The sequence below is a fragment of the Mastomys coucha genome, unplaced genomic scaffold, assembly GCF_008632895.1.
Source record: "Mastomys coucha isolate ucsf_1 unplaced genomic scaffold, UCSF_Mcou_1 pScaffold22, whole genome shotgun sequence".
NCBI lineage: Eukaryota > Metazoa > Chordata > Mammalia > Rodentia > Muridae > Mastomys > Mastomys coucha.
Genome location: NW_022196905.1, coordinates 63855984 through 63873365, shown reverse-complemented (window position 1 = coordinate 63873365; position 17382 = coordinate 63855984). Strand labels below are relative to the sequence as shown.

Sequence of the window (17382 nt, the reverse complement as noted above, 5' to 3'; positions counted from 1 at the left end):
TGTGTGTGCGCGCGTGCGCGCGCGCGCGCGCGCGCGCACACACACAAATAGCATGCATGTGGATAGTGAAGACAACTTGTTAGATTTCATTCTCTTCTTCAGCCATGGATCCCAGAGTTCATAAGCATCAGCCAAAATTAGGTTGGATGGCAGGTACCTTTATGCATTGAGCCATTTTGCTGGTTTTATGATTGCAGTTTTTGTAATAACTGAACAGCTGTTGAGGTCATTTTATTTTCCAAACGTCCGTTTGTTTCAATTGCAACCACCATGTCTTATACATTCACTCATTATTGAGAGGAATAATTACTACTTACTACTTGTGAGATTTTTATTGTAAATGAGGGGCAAATGCCACCTTAATGTAGGCTGCCAGGCGATGGGGAAGAAAAAAGGGAGAGATCCTCATCACTCCAGAGCTCGGAGACTGCTGCAGGACCCTATGGAACCTTAGGGATGAGCATTGGGCGTGTTAGGCTGCTGGACCCCTGCTCTGGGTTAGGGAAGGCACATTCTCAGCTCCTGGCTCTCAAGCACCACAGACAGCTGGGTACCTCGGGAGAGCTGGAGCTGGGGTCTCTGGCCTGCACAGATATCCCAGATGGCTGTATGTGGAGGAAGAGCTGAAAACAGACCCTTAGGTGAACTCTGACCCTGAGCGAAGGGTAGCTCCAATGGTTTACAGCAGGAGGAGAGAGTCTGGCTAGCTCTGTGGGCTGCTTGGTTTGGCTGGCTGGAACATTGGGAGACTTTCCTGTAGGAGATTAGACATGGCTTTTTAGAGGGAAGACGCAAGCCATTGTTCCAGCAAGGCTGGCCTAGATGAAAGGAAGTAGTCCATGGTTTTAGGGCTTTATTATAGAAAACAAAGAGAGAGAGGAGGTAAAAAAGTAGAGGGCGGCCATGGCCACATGGAGAGGGGGAGAAGGAGAGCAAGAGGTGAGAGTAAGAGCAAGAGCTTAAGAAAGAGAGGAAGGGCTAAGCAGCCCCTTTCGTAGTGGGCTGGCTACCTTTCTGTTTCCAGGTAATGGTGGGCAGGCATACCTGGCTGTGGTCACATGACTGTGGGGGTGGAGTCCAGTCAGAATACTAGGAGCTTGGGATATTGTCTTACCCACAGGATAATGGAGTTGAGGACTGGTGTCAGGCGCCTAATGTCTGGGAATGTAGCTCACTGTTCTGTCCCTTGTAGAATATTCTACTGGGTCTCCAGAATAAGCCTCACTCAACCAGAGCACAGACTACCTTTCACAGCCCAACACCTTTTCTCAATGAAATGTGAAATATAACATAGCCCCTGACTTTTCAAATAATCAAAATGTGAGTATATTACTTTTGTTGTGATGAAACACCCTGAGTAAAACAACTTGGGGAGGAATAGGTTTATGTGGTTTACATTTCCTTTTCTGTTCATCACTGAAGGAAGTCAGGAACTCAAACAAGAGTGGAACTTGGAGGCAGGAGCTGCCTCAGTGGCCCGGTAGGGGTGCTAAATACTGGTTTGCCTTTTATTTCTCAGCCTTTTTTTTTTTTTTTTTTTTTTTTTTTTAGTAGCCAGGACCACCAGCCCAGGAACAGCACCAACCACAATTGACTGGGCCCTCCCTCATCAGTCACTAATTTTAAAAGTGCCCTCGAGCAGGTAGTGCTTTAACCACAACCAAAAGAGTACACATGGATGGCTCCAGCTGCATATGTATCAAAGGATAGCCTTGTCGGGCACCAATGGGAGAAGAGGTTCTTGGACCTGTGAAGGCTCAATGCCCCAGTATAGGGGAATGCCCAGGCAGGGAGGCAGGAGTAGGTGAGTGGGTGGGGGAAAACCCTCATAGAAGCAGGAAGGGGGGGGATGGGATAGGGGGTTTCCTGGGGAAAAACAGGAAAGAAGATAACATTTGAAATTTAAATAAAGAAAATATCCAATTAAAAAAAAAAGAAAAAATGATTTACTTTCTATTCCAAAAGGGAAAAAAATATTCCCCTAAAGGATTGTCCAAAGTCAGATAACATGAAGGCAATTTCTTTCTTTTGAAAATTTATTCATTTTCCTCTCATATATTGCATCTTGACCTAAGTTACCCCTCCCCTTCTACTCCCAGCTCCTCCCCACTTCCTCTCTCCCCAATATCCACTCTTCTTCCATTTCCCTTCAGAAAAGAGAAGCCCTCTCAGAGATATCAACCTAGCATGGCATAACAAGGAACAAGAAGTCTAGGCAAAAGTTTTGAACATATCAAGGTTGAACAAGGCAACCCAGTAAGAGGAATAGAATCCCAAGAGTAAGCAAAAGAGTCAGAGATACGTCTACCCCTACTGCTATGAGCCCAATAAAAGACTGGCTACACAACCATAACACATATGTAGAAGACCTAGCTCAGACTCTAGAGGGTTCCTGATTACATTGTTTCAGACTCTGTGACCACTGATGACCCTTGGAAAGTTGATTCTGTGGATCATGCCCTTGTTGTGTTCTTGAACCCCTGGAGACATTTTCTTATTACTTGTGTTTAATTAAATTTTCTGTTTTTACTTATTCATTTTACATTCAGCTTACTGCTCCCTTCTTGGTCACCCCCTCCCGCAATCCTTCTCTCATACTCTCCCCTTCTCCTCTGACCAGGTGGGCCCCCCCTTGGTATCTCCCCACCCAGTCATCTGAAGTCTCTATGAGGCTAGGAGCTTCCTCTCCCACTGAAGCCAGACAAGGTATCCCAGCTAGTAGGAGATATCCTACTTACAGGCAACCACTATTGGGATAGACCCCTCTCTAGTTGTTGGAGACCCACATGAAGACCAAGCTGCCCACCTGCTACGTATGTGCTGGGAGATCTAGGTCCAGCTCTGTATGTTCTTGTATTGGTGCTTCAGACTCTCAGAGACCCAAGAGTCAAGGTTAGTTGACTCTGTTGGTCTTCCTGTGGAGTTTCTAATCCCTTCTGGGCCTGCAGTCCTCCTATTCTTCCATAAGAATCCCCAAGCTCCATCCACTGTTTGGCTGTGTGTGTCGACATCTCTCTGAGTCAGCTGCTAGATGGAGCCTCTCAGAAAACAACGTGTTACTGTCTGCAAACATAACAGGATATCATTAATAGTATTAGGGATTGGTTCTTGCCCGTGAATGGACCCATTATTGCTTGGTCATTCCCTCAGTCTCTGCTCCATCTTCCGTGCCTACATTTCCTGTAGACAGGACAAATTTTGGGTTGAAAGTTTTGTGGGTAGGTTAGTGTCTTTACCACTCCACTAAGGTTCCTGCCTAGCTACAGGAGGTGGCCTCTTCATCTTCCATAACCCCAGTGTAGTGAGTCATAGCTAATGTCACCACCATTGATTCTTGTGTGTCTCTCTTATCCTAGGTCTCTGTCTCATCTTAGAGATGCCTCCTACTTCCTCACCCCCATTAATTGCAGATTTCCACTCATTTTCATGGCCATCTAGCCATCTCTCCTGTCCTTTCCCACACCTGATCCTGAATCCCCCATTCCCCTCTCCACTCGCCCTCGCTCCCAGTTAGAGGGAGGTAGAGCCATTTTCTTAATTGAAGCTTCCTCTGTCAAATGATTTTAGCTTGTGTCAAGCTGACACAAAACTATTCAGCATCTCTTCTTAGCTGCTTTCTTGGTGATGTTGATTACACTTGTGGCCTTATCTATGCTAGGTCACTACTGTATTACTGAGAAACATCTTCAAGCCATTTATTTTCTTTTTATTTCATATATCCCCCATGTATGCAATTAAGCTTGTGTTGGACTTTCAGTTGATTATAGCCTTTTAAGTGCTGGTGTGCAACTTCCTGCCTAACTTACTGTCTCCTCTTTTTTTTTTTTTTTCCATAAATGTGAACTGCTTGACACCAGCAAAAAGCATTTAGGAGAAAGGAAATATTTTGTGGGGGAAGGGAGATATCACAATGTATAAGCTATCCTTTATTTTACATTTAAAAAAATCTCACACATGGATACTATTTTCCATAATTTCTACCCCCCTTTAGCCCTTTGGAATCCACTATGCCCCCTACTTCCTCTCAAATTTATGACATTTTCAATCACTCTTACATATATACCAGGAAACAGACAGGCAGAAAAAGAAAGTCTGTTGAGTCAATTTACTGTTGCTTATATATGTATTTGTTTAGAAATAAACACTTGACATTGGGTTGCCTGTCAGAAGCTTGTCCCTGGAGAAGATGGATTCTTCTTTCTACAGCAATTGACTCCCAGAAGTTTTTCATCCTGGAATGGAGCTTTATGGTTATTTTAAAATGGATATTTCTGTCTTACAAAGTTTTGGCTTAGTAGTTTGTCTTATTTCACACAATTTAAGTGATTTTGCAAGAGATCCACCTCCTCAATGCTCAGCAAGCAGAGTTAATTCCACACTTACACAGCCATACTTAGATGAGAAACATCTCAAACCTCCCTCAATCGTATTTCTGCTATAGTAACTGTCGGGGTTGGCCAGGTACTTTAGCATGATTCATGAAAATAAAACAGTGAGGTATCGTGCATGAGTTTTTAATACTAATTGAGGTGATGAGTAATAGGTCACTATAAAGTGCCTACATTTTGTCATCACTAATGTTGCTTTAATATTACCAGTTCTTGTTTAAATATCAAATGTGCTTAAGAGAAAGTGGAATTGATACAAAATGAGGTGAAAAAAATCAAGGCACTTCCAGGGTCTGTTTAGAGTGTCTGCTTCAAGAAGCTTGATAACTAAGAATAATGGTCTTGCTGTTTTCTAACACTTGCCTAGTGATTAGAAATGACAACAAAAATTAGCTTCAAAAGAAAGAAAACAGTAACTTTCAACTAGTCTCTCTCCCAATCACCGACTATGTCTTTGGTTTCGGCCTCTTCTTTTACAGGAGTAACAACTGTTCTAACAATGACAACATTAAGCATCAGTGCTCGAAATTCCCTCCCCAAAGTGGCTTATGCCACAGCCATGGACTGGTTTATCGCTGTTTGTTATGCATTTGTGTTCTCTGCACTAATTGAATTTGCAACCGTTAATTACTTCACAAAAAGAGGATGGGCTTGGGATGGGAAGAGTGTAGTAAATGACAAGGTAAGTGGGAACACCTTCTAATCTCATCTAAGAGAATTCTGAATGCTTTCATGCTTGTTGCAATTCCTTTCTAAAAATTAAAATTAAGTACCATTTTTCAGAAGTTTGTTCTTGACTGAGATCCTTTTAGGGTTCTTGTTAACAGTGACACCTTTTAAATCTATTCTTCACTTTCTGTGGAGTTCTGTATACAGCACTATTGTGGGTTCACATATGTCCTCCCTTTATCTCTGCAGTAAGGAGGGTCTCTTCTTAATTCTAGTCTTCCACAGCAAGTAATCTTAAGGTTATCAAAGGTGTTGACTTGTTCCAGCTTATACAACTGACCAACAAGCTTAGTGAAACCTAGTTCTATCTGCTGAAAACATTCATCCTTTAGACCACCAAAAATACCTTATGATAGAACTTTGAAAGGTAAAAAGAACATTAATTTTACCTAGTGAAGACTTCATGGCTCTGTCAATGGGTCATTGACACTTCATGTATGCATATATCTATTACTACTTTGTAAAAGTGAAGGTAGGATTTTCCTATTTCATGTAATATGAGATAAATGTGTGAATACTGAAATATCCAAGAATTTTAAGTTGGTCATGTGTTCTAATTGGTGAAACTCACTTTTAATATCAATCCTTAAGATTATTGATACATATCTTTTCATATTTCAAGTTCTAAGGCTAATGAGATATTTGTACATAGATACACCAGTGGCTTCCTGTGCAATTTATCAATTAATATCTGCCTTAGGAAACAATTTTGTACATATTTTTATGTGATATACCGGACAAAATTTATATTTGGAAAGTTTCACTGAACACTATATTATATAAATTTTCCAATAAGATTTGGATCACCTTTATTGGGGATTGATTTTTTTCAGTTATTTGAATGTATGTAAATATTTATGTATTTAATTCTTAACTAAGTTAATTTGCACATGCAAAAAAATGGTAGAGTTTAAGACACCTGTCCTTTTTTCTAAGTTACAAGCTATAGAAGTTCTAATTATAGTTGCTAGCTTATTTAAACTGTGTTTGCCTACTAACAGGAGTAGGGAAGATATTGAGTGGGACTTCTCAATTTTCTATGCTTAACTTTTGGTTTATTCCAGCACTGTTGATTTGTTCTGTTTTCATTTCCCACATTGTGAATTCCTCTTCCTTTTATCTTTGTGGCTACTTCTCTTTAGCTATTTGGTTATACATACACTTTCTCCATAGATGGCTTGACTATGACAGTATACCACAGGCTCTTTCCGAGTTTTGACTAAATTTTTTATTATAAATTTTGCACTACATTGATGAGAGAACTAATTTATCTCAACTGAAAAGTTTTTTAAAAAGTTCATTAAGATGTTTTCACTAGATTCAATTTTTCAGTGGAAAATAATAGTTTTCTTAAAATGCAGATGTTTTGTCTTTTCAGAGTCAGTTGTCTGTGGGCAGTCCTTTCTTTTGACATTTATAACACAAGAGAATGTAGGTTTGTTGTCAGTCGATACAGAGGACATCAAGAGCTCATTAAGTGACTTATACAAAATATAATTATACAAATATTAACTTGCCACATTAAAAGAAAACTTAGTCATACATGTCCCTAATTTGTGTTGAAAACAAAAATTGTATATTTAAATTTTGTGTGTCTAGAATCAGAGCTTTACAAACAAGACTATGACTATTGAAAGACTTTTATGCATCAACTACTTTTGAGCTCTAGGATCTTGATAGATCTTTATATCAGGTTTAGCTTCACTGGTGACATTAGCAAAGAAAACTTTATTCTAAAAGTATACATCTGGATAAAAGAATCCAAGTCTAAAAGGACATACACTGTCTGTTTACAGAGCATCCAAGTACTTCTAAAAGAATTTATACCCTGTGGCCTTTCTCTGTCCCCAAACTAATCTTACATTTCTGTTACAGAAGCATCCTCTGCAGCTTTCTCAGATGTTTTCCATTGATACCTTCTTGTTTTATTTCTCCCATTTTACTGCCTCATTCATATTTTCCTGTGAAGAGGTTTAGTTATTTTGCCACAAAAGCAAATGAGAACCACCCTTTAAGATCTTGCATCATGGCACCCCCTACAACCAGAGTTGAGTCATCTTTTGCCACCCAAGCTTCTGAAATGAGATCTTCTTTTACTTCACTTCCTATTCCTCTGTACCCTGAAATTCTTCCCTTCACTGCCCTTTTACTGCTGTTACCTATTTACTACCATGTGATGTGAGATTTTACACCTCCCTTTATGCTGCTATGCTGAGGACATAGACTTGGGCCCAACTCAACATTTTCTCTTTTTTGTTAAGAAGTGCTTCAGGAATATCAGCATCCTTTGTTGACATCACTGGCAGCTGCTACAATTTATTTCACACTGTGAAACCCTTTGCCACAGTTAAGCTTCTAGATCATGTTCATGTTCTCAAGAAAAAGCCATGTCAGCCTTCTTTGATATTTTTGTTTATTTCTTATTGTTTACAATGTGGTTCTCAATTTCCAAGTTGTACTGATAAAATTTGCAGGAATATCTACAAAATTAAACACATAAGTAGTCCATTTGCTGCCATTAATCATGTAATCCTTGCTCATTATTGATACAATTTTCAGTTTTTAATGCTATTTCTGAATATTGCTTTCCATTATTACTGGGTCCCATTAAAAGGGTGTATGCTTTCCTGATTTTTAGAAAAACCTTATCATCCTTTGTGATTGAATACTTGAACTTTAAGTCTGTCAATCATTGTAATGACAGCATAGTGATTTTAACAAATCACTTACCCCTGGCAAGTTGCACAGCATCTTATGTATTCTACATATTCAGTAAATATGGCATATATTATTAAAATATTACCAATTCAAAAATCTATAACCAATATTCTTGTCTTATAGTTCACATCTGTATTACAAACCCATTTTTTTTCTAATCATCTGGCATCACTTTCCCTAGTCATTTCCATTTGATCTAACATCGCAATCATTGAGAACTGACTATGCTCAGATGTTTCCAGTCATTTCCAAATTTTCTAATAAATGTCAAGGACTAGGGCTGGAGAAATGGCTCAGCAGTCAAAAACACTTGTTGCAGGAAATACTAAAAAATTAGAGCTGGCACACTCATGGAGACTCTCTGACTCAGAACTCCACAATCTCTCCACCCACCTCACTAGATTCCCACTGGTGGGTCATTACCATGCCAACCCCATGCTTCAAATCTCCTGCAGCCTTTGTGGTGCACATCTGGCAAACCGAATCTTTTCCACCATACCTTTCTCTCTTGAACCCAGACAAGCTGCCTTGTGAAGGAAAATGCAAAAAACAAAACAAAACAAAACAAAAAACCAACTTAGTTCAGAAACAGTGGTAACTCAATCTCTAGATGCAACAACTAAAACCTAATCTTGTAAACCTTATTAAAATCTGATTCCTCCGGTGGCAAATACTTGTGGATCCACCATGATACTGGGAAACTCTTAACAGTTACAACTTACCCATTTGCTGTCCCTGTTCCAAAAGGACCTAACTCTCTTCTGCTTCCTCTCTTCCTCTCTCCAACCTGGAAGTACTGCCTACTTGCCCAGTCTCCTTTATTCATTAGTGGATTGGTTCACAAGAAGTCACCTGACTATGACTCACTCCTTGTGAGTCATACTCCACAACCCCTCCACAACCCCTCCCAGGAGAGCAGAATTAGCATACAAACAGCTCCAGGCCTATCCACAACAAACACTGGCTGCTCTTCCAGAAGAACAAAGGTTGGATTCCTAGATCCTGCATGTAGGCTGACAACTGTCTGAACCTGCAGACTCAGGGGACAAAACAATTCTCTTTAAACGAGAATTTGTTATATCATGAGTCAGGAAATCTGTGCTCTGCTGTGGCTAGGAGAGAGAGGTGTTCTGCACCCCACTCAGTGAACTTTTTAGAGTTTGCCTGGCAGAAGTAGGTTCCTGGGAAGACTGGATGGTGTTACTTACTGTTAGACATGCCTTGCTGATGATAGGAAAATGGTAGTGTCTAATGTCAGAGGGAGTGTTTGGAAGTCACCCCAACCATTTGTTTCACACTTAGATCTCCTCTGAATTGTGTACTTATCTTCATATATTAAAACCATACTTAATAGAATGAAAAAAATCACTTTTTTAAATAGTTAGAACAAAAAAATTCAAACACATATTGGAAATGCTGCTTTGTTGTGAAGGTGGTAGTGGTTTTTGATTTATCATTTCTTTTTTTAATTAATTAATTAACTATTTTACACTCCATATTATATTCCCCCTCCCCTGTCCACCCTCCTACTGTTCCACATCCCATACTCCCTCCCCACCCCCAACCTCTAAACTCCCTGGGGCCTCCAGTCTCTTGAGGGTTAGATGCACCATCTCTGAATGAGCACACACCCTCTACTGTGTCCTCTACTGTGTGTATGTTGGGGGCCTCATATCAGCTGGTGTATGCTGTCTGTTTGTTGATCCAGTGTTTAAGAGATCTTTGGTGTGTATATGAATTGAGACTGCCGGTCCTCCTACAGGGTTCCTCTCCATCTCAGTTTCTTTCAGTCTTTCCCTAATTCAACAACAGGGGTCAGCTGCTTCTGTCCATTGGGTTGGTGCAAATGTCTGCATCTGACTCTTTGAGCTGCTTGTTGGGTCTTCTGGAGTGTGGTCATGCTAGGTCCCTTTTTGTGAGTGCTGCTGCACAGTGTAAGTAGAGAATAAACAACCAGTGCCACACAATTACCCAGGACTGATATTTACTTTGTACCTACTGGCAGATGCCTTCCTTTTTTTTGTTTGCCATTGATGTACATTGTACACTTTTTTTCATTCATAAATGACTTTACTATTAAGGTTATACATTTAAAATAAAAGTAAGGTATAGTAAAGAAGGATCATTGGTAAAATTATTTCTATCTATAAACACTCACTGCAACAAAATGCATTTTTATCTAACTGTATTAACTTCTATAAAATAATTTCTAATCTAGTTTTAACTCTTCATTTTCATGAATATCTCCCAGAGTTCTCTGTGTTTATGAAATCTTCCCTAAATACATAATAAGTTATATAGGCTACACATTCTTTTCACAGGTGATAACTGTCTAGATCAGTGTTCCCAACCTGTGTGCCAGGATCCCTTTTGGGGGTTGAATCCTCCTTTCACATGGGTCACCTAGGACCACTGAAAAACACAGAAATTTACAGTATGATCCATAATAGTAGAAAACTGCAGTTATGAGGTCACAAAAAAACAATTTTTTTACTTGGGAACTGTATTAAAACAACAAAGGGAACTGTATTAAAAGGTCACAGCATTAGGAAGGTTGAGAACTGCTGGTCTAGATCACTATAGCAACAGTTGTAACTCCACTTGTCTTAACTTCATAATGTGAGAGTAGCCAATGTTAATATGTTTATCACATCAAGTTATAGCTTTCTTATCATTATCCTTCACTCTTATCAATCAGGAAATTGAAACAGAAAGGCTAAAACTTTTGCTCAAGGCTCTCATTCATTTTAGGCTCAATTTGATGATTATTTTTAATATCAGTTTAGATATATTTTAAATAACAGTAGAACAAATATTTGTTATGCATTTTTCTGGATTATCGAACTTTCAGAAGATGGTCATAGTGATATAATCCTCAACTAAGAAGGTATTTTAGAGGAAAATTACTTCTAACTTCAATAAAATTTTTGGACAGAGAGTCGTTGCAGATGTTTGGAAGGCTGACATATTTTACTGGTATGATTTTTTCACAATTATTTCATAGATGGGAAGTGTTGCTGTGCTTTAAAGCGGCCATAGCCACTGTTCCTAAACTAATAGCAGGGAGCTGAGGTAGAAATAGCTTGCTACATTTTGGGTAACTCATTGTTGGCTCAGTTTCTGACATGTAGCTAGATCACAATATCCTTATATTAGGATAAAAAGATAAACGGTATTTGTTTGTTCAGGTTTCATTTGTCATATGTGTGCTATGCCTATCCCACAAAAGAGATTTGTGGGAAAGGTTCATGCTGGGTGCTAAGTTTACAAAGGTCAAGAAGGCAGAGAGTCCATCAGCCATCACTGAACCTAGATCCTAATAAGAAGACAAGATGTCAATTAATAATCACATGGCAAATCAAATACTCATATACTTTTTTTTTTGGTTGTGAGCCTAGCCTTTAACAGCTGAGCCATCTCTCCAGCCCTACTTTTTTTTTTTGAGACAGGGTTTCCTGAACTCACTCTGTAGACCAGGCTGGCCTCGGACTGCCTGCCTCTGCCTCCCAACTGCTGGGATTAAAGGCATGCGCCACCACTGGATTCCCTCATATACTTTAATAAATGTTATGACAGAAACAAATTTAAGTACTCTGAGATGGAACATATAGGGAACAACGTTTATCTTAGGCAAAGCATTCCATGGAAACTACATTTAAATCCAGGGTGACTGATGAAACCAAATGAGGTACTTCACAAGGGTTTATACTTAGTGAACACAGAGAAGAATTGCTTTACGGAGTTACTGTTGGAGAGATTTAAGCTTAGGACTTGTGTTCTAAGTTGGTTCCTAAGTCTCTCTCTGTAGCAAGAGTTTCTAATGACTGGAAAGAGTTATGCCAAGCTAAAAGAACACAAAGGGGAATTGTTTGGAACAAGTGATAGGAACCGAGACAAAAGCTACTGACACCTGAACTGGAAATTCTTCATTAATAAGAAAGAAAGGGAATGTTGGGTTTAGGGAAGCTGAAAAGATAGAGTTCATATCTTTTAATTACAATAGTGGTTTGTATGCAGGCTTCTCTTCTTCTACATCTGTAACTTCTACATAAAGTTACAATTTCGAGCCTTAAAACAGTCCCTTACAAGTTCACCACAAGGTGAGTGGAGTTCTGCTACCTGGAAAAATCTGCGGTCATTCATTGTTGAAGACTTGTTCCTTTTTAAAATTTTTATATTTTATTTATTTGCTCACTATTAAAAATATATGAGTGACTTTAAAAGTGTAACTATTTTTAAAATTTTATTAAATTTATGTTTTCTAGTGTTCATTTTCCTTGTATAAAACAGAAATTAGTTTTCTAGTATAATGGTACCCGTATTGTTCTCTATATAGGTTTCTTCACTCAGGAATTTTTAGGATTTACTGAGCTTGTTTTGTTTACATCCCTTAATTTTTCTTGCCTGCTAATAATGATGCATTTTTGAATAACATTTTTTTTCCTAGAATTTGAACTACAGTTTGGAAAATTTTAAGATGCAGAATAAACCCACATTGTATCAACTTTTGTGTTTTCCAATAGAAAAAAGATAAAGGCTCTGTCATGATACAGAACAATGCCTATGCGGTAGCTGTTGCCAACTATGCTCCGAATCTTTCCAAAGATCCTGTCCTCTCTACCATTTCCAAAAGTGCAACGACGCCAGAACCGAACAAGAAGCCAGAGAACAAGCCAGCTGAAGCCAAGAAAACCTTCAACAGTGTCAGCAAAATCGACAGAATGTCGAGAATAGTATTCCCAGTTCTGTTTGGTACTTTTAATTTAGTTTATTGGGCTACCTATTTAAACCGGGAGCCTGTATTAGGGGTCAGTCCATGAGTCTAGACACTGGTTACTTTTGGGCTGTTTAGCAATGTTACACTTGTTTTCTATTTTTTGTTTGGTTTTCTTTTGTTCTTGCTTTGTACAGTCTGACTAATAACTGCTAATTTATGACCCAATATGTATAGTATGTATATAATGATAGAGCTTACCAGTAGACCTCTAAAAGAGACCTGCATTTGCTAACTCATGGAAATACAGGCAGAAAACATCCCGTGCCCAAAGAGCCATTGCCTTTTTAACACATTTACCTAGGAACTAGTTTAAATTGGATTTCAGATCCCATAATTTATTTCTTAATGTTCTAATTATGATGAAAGTTGGGATCCTATGTCACACTTTGGGAAACACTTGATTTAGGTATTACTTAGAAACATATTTCTACTGTTGCTTAAGGATGATCAGAGATTAATATTGCCACTCAAATATAAGAAACAGCCAAACCTCGGGCCGGGTTGCTTTAGGAATGTTCAGAACCCCTGCTAGTGTAATTGGAAGCTTGACACACATAAGGAGAAAGCTAGAGATATGGAAACAGCATTTAATTACTACGTAGCATATCTATAGCCATGTACATATTACAAGCATGACAAGCTCAAATAACTGTGAGTCACCATGACAGGATGTTAATTACGCTTAAATTTAATAACTATTGGAATGTCACAGTCATTATATTTTTAGCTTCAGAGTTTATTTGAAAGTATTAACTGAACCTTTCAGCTCACTTCAATCATTGGAAACTACCTACCATTTAAAAACAAATAGAAGAAGAAGATATATGGACTTAGTCTTTCCAAGTATGTGTTGTCAGTGGAACTTTTCTGGTGCTGGAAAATGGAAGTAAGCAGCCATCTTGGCTGCAGTGGAGCAAAGTTCACTCATATCAGATTAGAAAGTTGTGCCAAAAACTCCAAGCAATGAGAATTCATAGGTGTCCCAGGTACAGACGAGCACTTATACGATTCTCTTCTTTCCTGTTTACTGCAAATTCTGCCTTAAGGCTTCTTCTCACTGGGGCTCAGAAGCCGCTAATCTTAAAGGAAAGGGCAGTTAGTTGGCACATTTTTCTGTCTGGAAAGCAGCTTTTTTCAGACAAGAATTAATGTAAATCTGCTTTTGTAAATCGCAACTTTCAATTTCATTGACTCGAATTTACAGCAGCTTTGTATACCAGAAGAGGTTTTGGTAAGAGTTGAACATTTTTAAACAATGACTTTAAGATATCATCAACAGATTGTGGATTATGTCACACACACACACACACACACACACACACACACACACACACACACACACATATACACCATGTAGCTAAATTAGGAAACATGATTTTCAATTTTATAAAATTACTGATTGTTAATGGGTAAAATTCATTTTTCTGTTAATATATAAGATATTATTTACGCCCCTGGAATAAGCTCAAGTTACCTGTGTTTCTGTCAAAACTAACTTTACCTGTGACTCACGTGGACATTAGCAGTTATTAGTTGACTTTTAAAATGCAACGCAACTTCACGACGATGTTTTTGTAGAAATTAAGTAGTCAAATCGTGGCATTTCTTGCAATTTTGTACAGCATTTGAGTATAGTGCAAACCAGGTCTGTTCAAACATCAATAAAAGGGGCATCTTCTGGAAATAAGCAAACTCTCAATGACAAAAACAACAAACCCATGCTGTTCTTGGCCTCATTCGGCTTCCCCGTTTTCTTTTCTAGAGTGATTTTACTATGTGTTTTGCATGATTGTATTCATACCTGGGTCACAGCTTCATCCTATTAACAGAATTCGCTCTGAAGACAGCCTTGGCCTTTAAACCTTCCTCACAAAAATAAAAAAGTAATCCATCAACCTTAATAAAAATATTACATGAGCCAATAAATGTATTTTGTTAATTCCCTTTCAGCAACATCTTCTTTATTATCTAAAATGAGTTTTAGAGTGTAAACATTGCCCATCCAGTGAAATAAAATATACCCTGGCTTCTTAAATACTTATGTACAACAAAGGCTCTTGGGATAGGTGCAGAAGTGTGAAGTGGTGAGACATTTGAAGGCCAATGGTATGATGCTTCCATGGTGCATGTTGCCCAAATGTTAAGAAGAGTTTAGGGTAGCAGTTTAGGTATCAGAGGTTAAATGGCACATGTTTCTCTAGCAGAGGGCTTGATTACAACTTCCCTGCACCCACATTGTAGCTCACAATTACCTGTGACACATGTTCCAGTTCTGATACTCTCTTTAGGACTCCTTGGATTGCATCACACAGTTGTTCACATACCCTATGACCCAAGTAATTGAAAAAAGAAAATAAATCTGTAAAGTAAGTAGCTTATAATTCTGTCCCACCCTTTAAGTGTCTGATTATAGGTTACATTATTATAAATATGTACATATGTAAAAATAGTTCTAAACAATTTTGACAGATAAACAGAAAAGATCCATTTGTATCTTCGACAAGTGCTGGGATTATGTTGGTGGAAGTACTTTTCAAGGTTTTTAATGATTTTTTTTTTAATGGCAGAAAGAGTAGAAAATTAATGTTACTGTTATTCATTGAAATAACATAGCCAGAAAATTTCAATTCAGGCATGAGAATCATATTTGAATCTAATGACATTGTGATAAGTTAGACTTCCCAATCATGTCTTTCAGAATTTCCTATTGGGTCTCTGACTTTGGTGTATTTTTATATATTCTTATATTAAAACATCTCTCATATCACAGACAGATTCCAGGTAAAACTATAATTATTTTATTATAAATACCTAATTTATATAAACATGTCAACTAAGTTAATACTGAAAATATGTGAGCTGTAGACCTACCAAAAGGGGGATGTGCTTATTTTTCTCCTACTTTCCTTAATAAATACAGGGAAAAAGATGAACATAAAATATCCATTGTTTTTACTTGACAATCCTAATTTTCCAAGATATTTTCAGGGATGTTCTACAAATTCAAACACATTTGGATAAGTAAACTCTTGGATAGTATTTCTAAAAATGCCCTTTAATATTCACAATTTATTTAAAATAAACAAAACTATTTCATTTACATTTTCTTTGGGTATTATTTTCATCATGTCTCTATTTATCTGTCTGTCTATCATCAATCTATCATCTATCATCTATATACCTATCATCTATCTAGCTACTAGCCATCTATTTATGCATCTATGTCTCTATGTCTCTATATCTCTATGTCTCTATGTATCTATGTATCTATCTATGTATCTATGTATCTATCTATCTATCTATCTATCTATCTATCTACCTATGTAACTTCCTTCCCACACTGGCACATCAAGTCTTCATGATGCTAGAAGTATTCTTGCCCACTGAGTCTAGACAAGGCAGCCAAACTAGAAGAACTTATCCTATATATAGGCAACAGCTTTTGGGATATCCTCCTTTCCAGTTGTTTGAGACCTACATGAAACCAAGCTGGGTATCTGCTACATATGAGCCAGAAGGCGTAGGTTCAGCCTGTGTATGTTATTTGGTTGGCAATTCTGTCTCTGAGAGCCCCGAGAGGTCCAGGTTAGTTGACTCTTGTTTTCCTATGAAGTTTCTATCCCATTTGGGGCCTGCAATCCATTCTCATATTCTTCCATGAGTCCACAAACTCGCTCCACTGTTTGGCTATTGGTGTCTGCATCTGTCTGAGTCAGCCGGTGGGTGAAAATTCTCCAAAGTTCTGTGGCTACTTTGTATTTTGGGAAGGCCTGTCATCATTCCACTGAAAGAAGAAGGAGGCAACACATGCACTTTTGCCAAGTGATGGTGCCTCAGCAGCTGCAAAGGACTCGTTCTGTGTGCTCACATGTGCTTCATACCCTTAAACACTGACCTGAAACAGAAACATTTTTACTTAGCTGACTTCTTGAAATGGAATACTAAACATATGACCCTTGTTATTAAAGTTTAAACATTCCAATATCCATTTCCAGATTTTTGAGGCAATTATTATATATGTTCATTTGAGTAGTAGATATTCATTTGAAATGATTCAAAACTTCAAAGGAACCATAAAATACCATTTTCTGACTGAAAATACCACTTATTTTCATTTATTTTATACCTCATTAATACTTTTCAATTTTCTTCTATTACTCTGAGGATTTTGTTTGTTTAAAAAGCAAGAAACCATGTTTTATTGAAATAGTTCATAACACAATGTGAAACATGAACTTCCTATCTCACATAAAAAAGGACAGATCAATTTGAAAAGATTAATATCAATACAGTAAACACAAGGTTTAGTTACTAATTGATACATAAAAACTGTCTCACATGAAGTTAATATTTAAAGAAGACAGTACAAAATGAGGAGGCATGTAGTAAAGTTTAAAATATATAGGTTCACAAACGTGAGCACAGCACAAAAGGTACCTACAGCCATGTGTACAAGACAAATTACAAGATATTTCTCTATTGATTTTATGTTTTAAAATAAAATGTGCATTGATTAAAGTTAGTATTAATATTTATGTTGAATTTATATATATTTCCTATTAGTTTCTAACAGCTCATACTTTTACCAAATTCAAAAACCAGAATGATAGAAAATACCATAGGGAAAAATGAAGGTGTTCCTAATTGAAATAACTGAAATATCTTTTCCCTTTAACTCATAGGAAAGTGAATGTGCACACACACACAAACACACACACACACACACACCAAATATTGCCCTATTACTCCACTCAATATTTACAAAACTGC

General features: G+C 37.8%; 1 protein-coding gene across 3 annotated transcripts in view; it reads left to right on the top strand.

Moving 5' to 3' along the window:
- Gabra2 (gamma-aminobutyric acid type A receptor alpha2 subunit) overlaps positions 1 to 15705 on the top strand; it is a 128794-nt gene extending 113089 nt beyond the window's left edge. For all 3 annotated transcript variants that reach the window (XM_031342579.1, XM_031342578.1, XM_031342580.1), the window contains 2 exons: positions 4868 to 5070; positions 12359 to 15705. In XM_031342579.1, coding sequence (XP_031198439.1) covers positions 4868 to 5070; positions 12359 to 12655 — 500 coding nt within the window. In that variant the 3' untranslated portion in view covers positions 12656 to 15705. The remainder of the gene's footprint in view (positions 1 to 4867; positions 5071 to 12358) is intronic.
- Positions 15706 to 17382: the final 1677 nt, after the last annotated feature.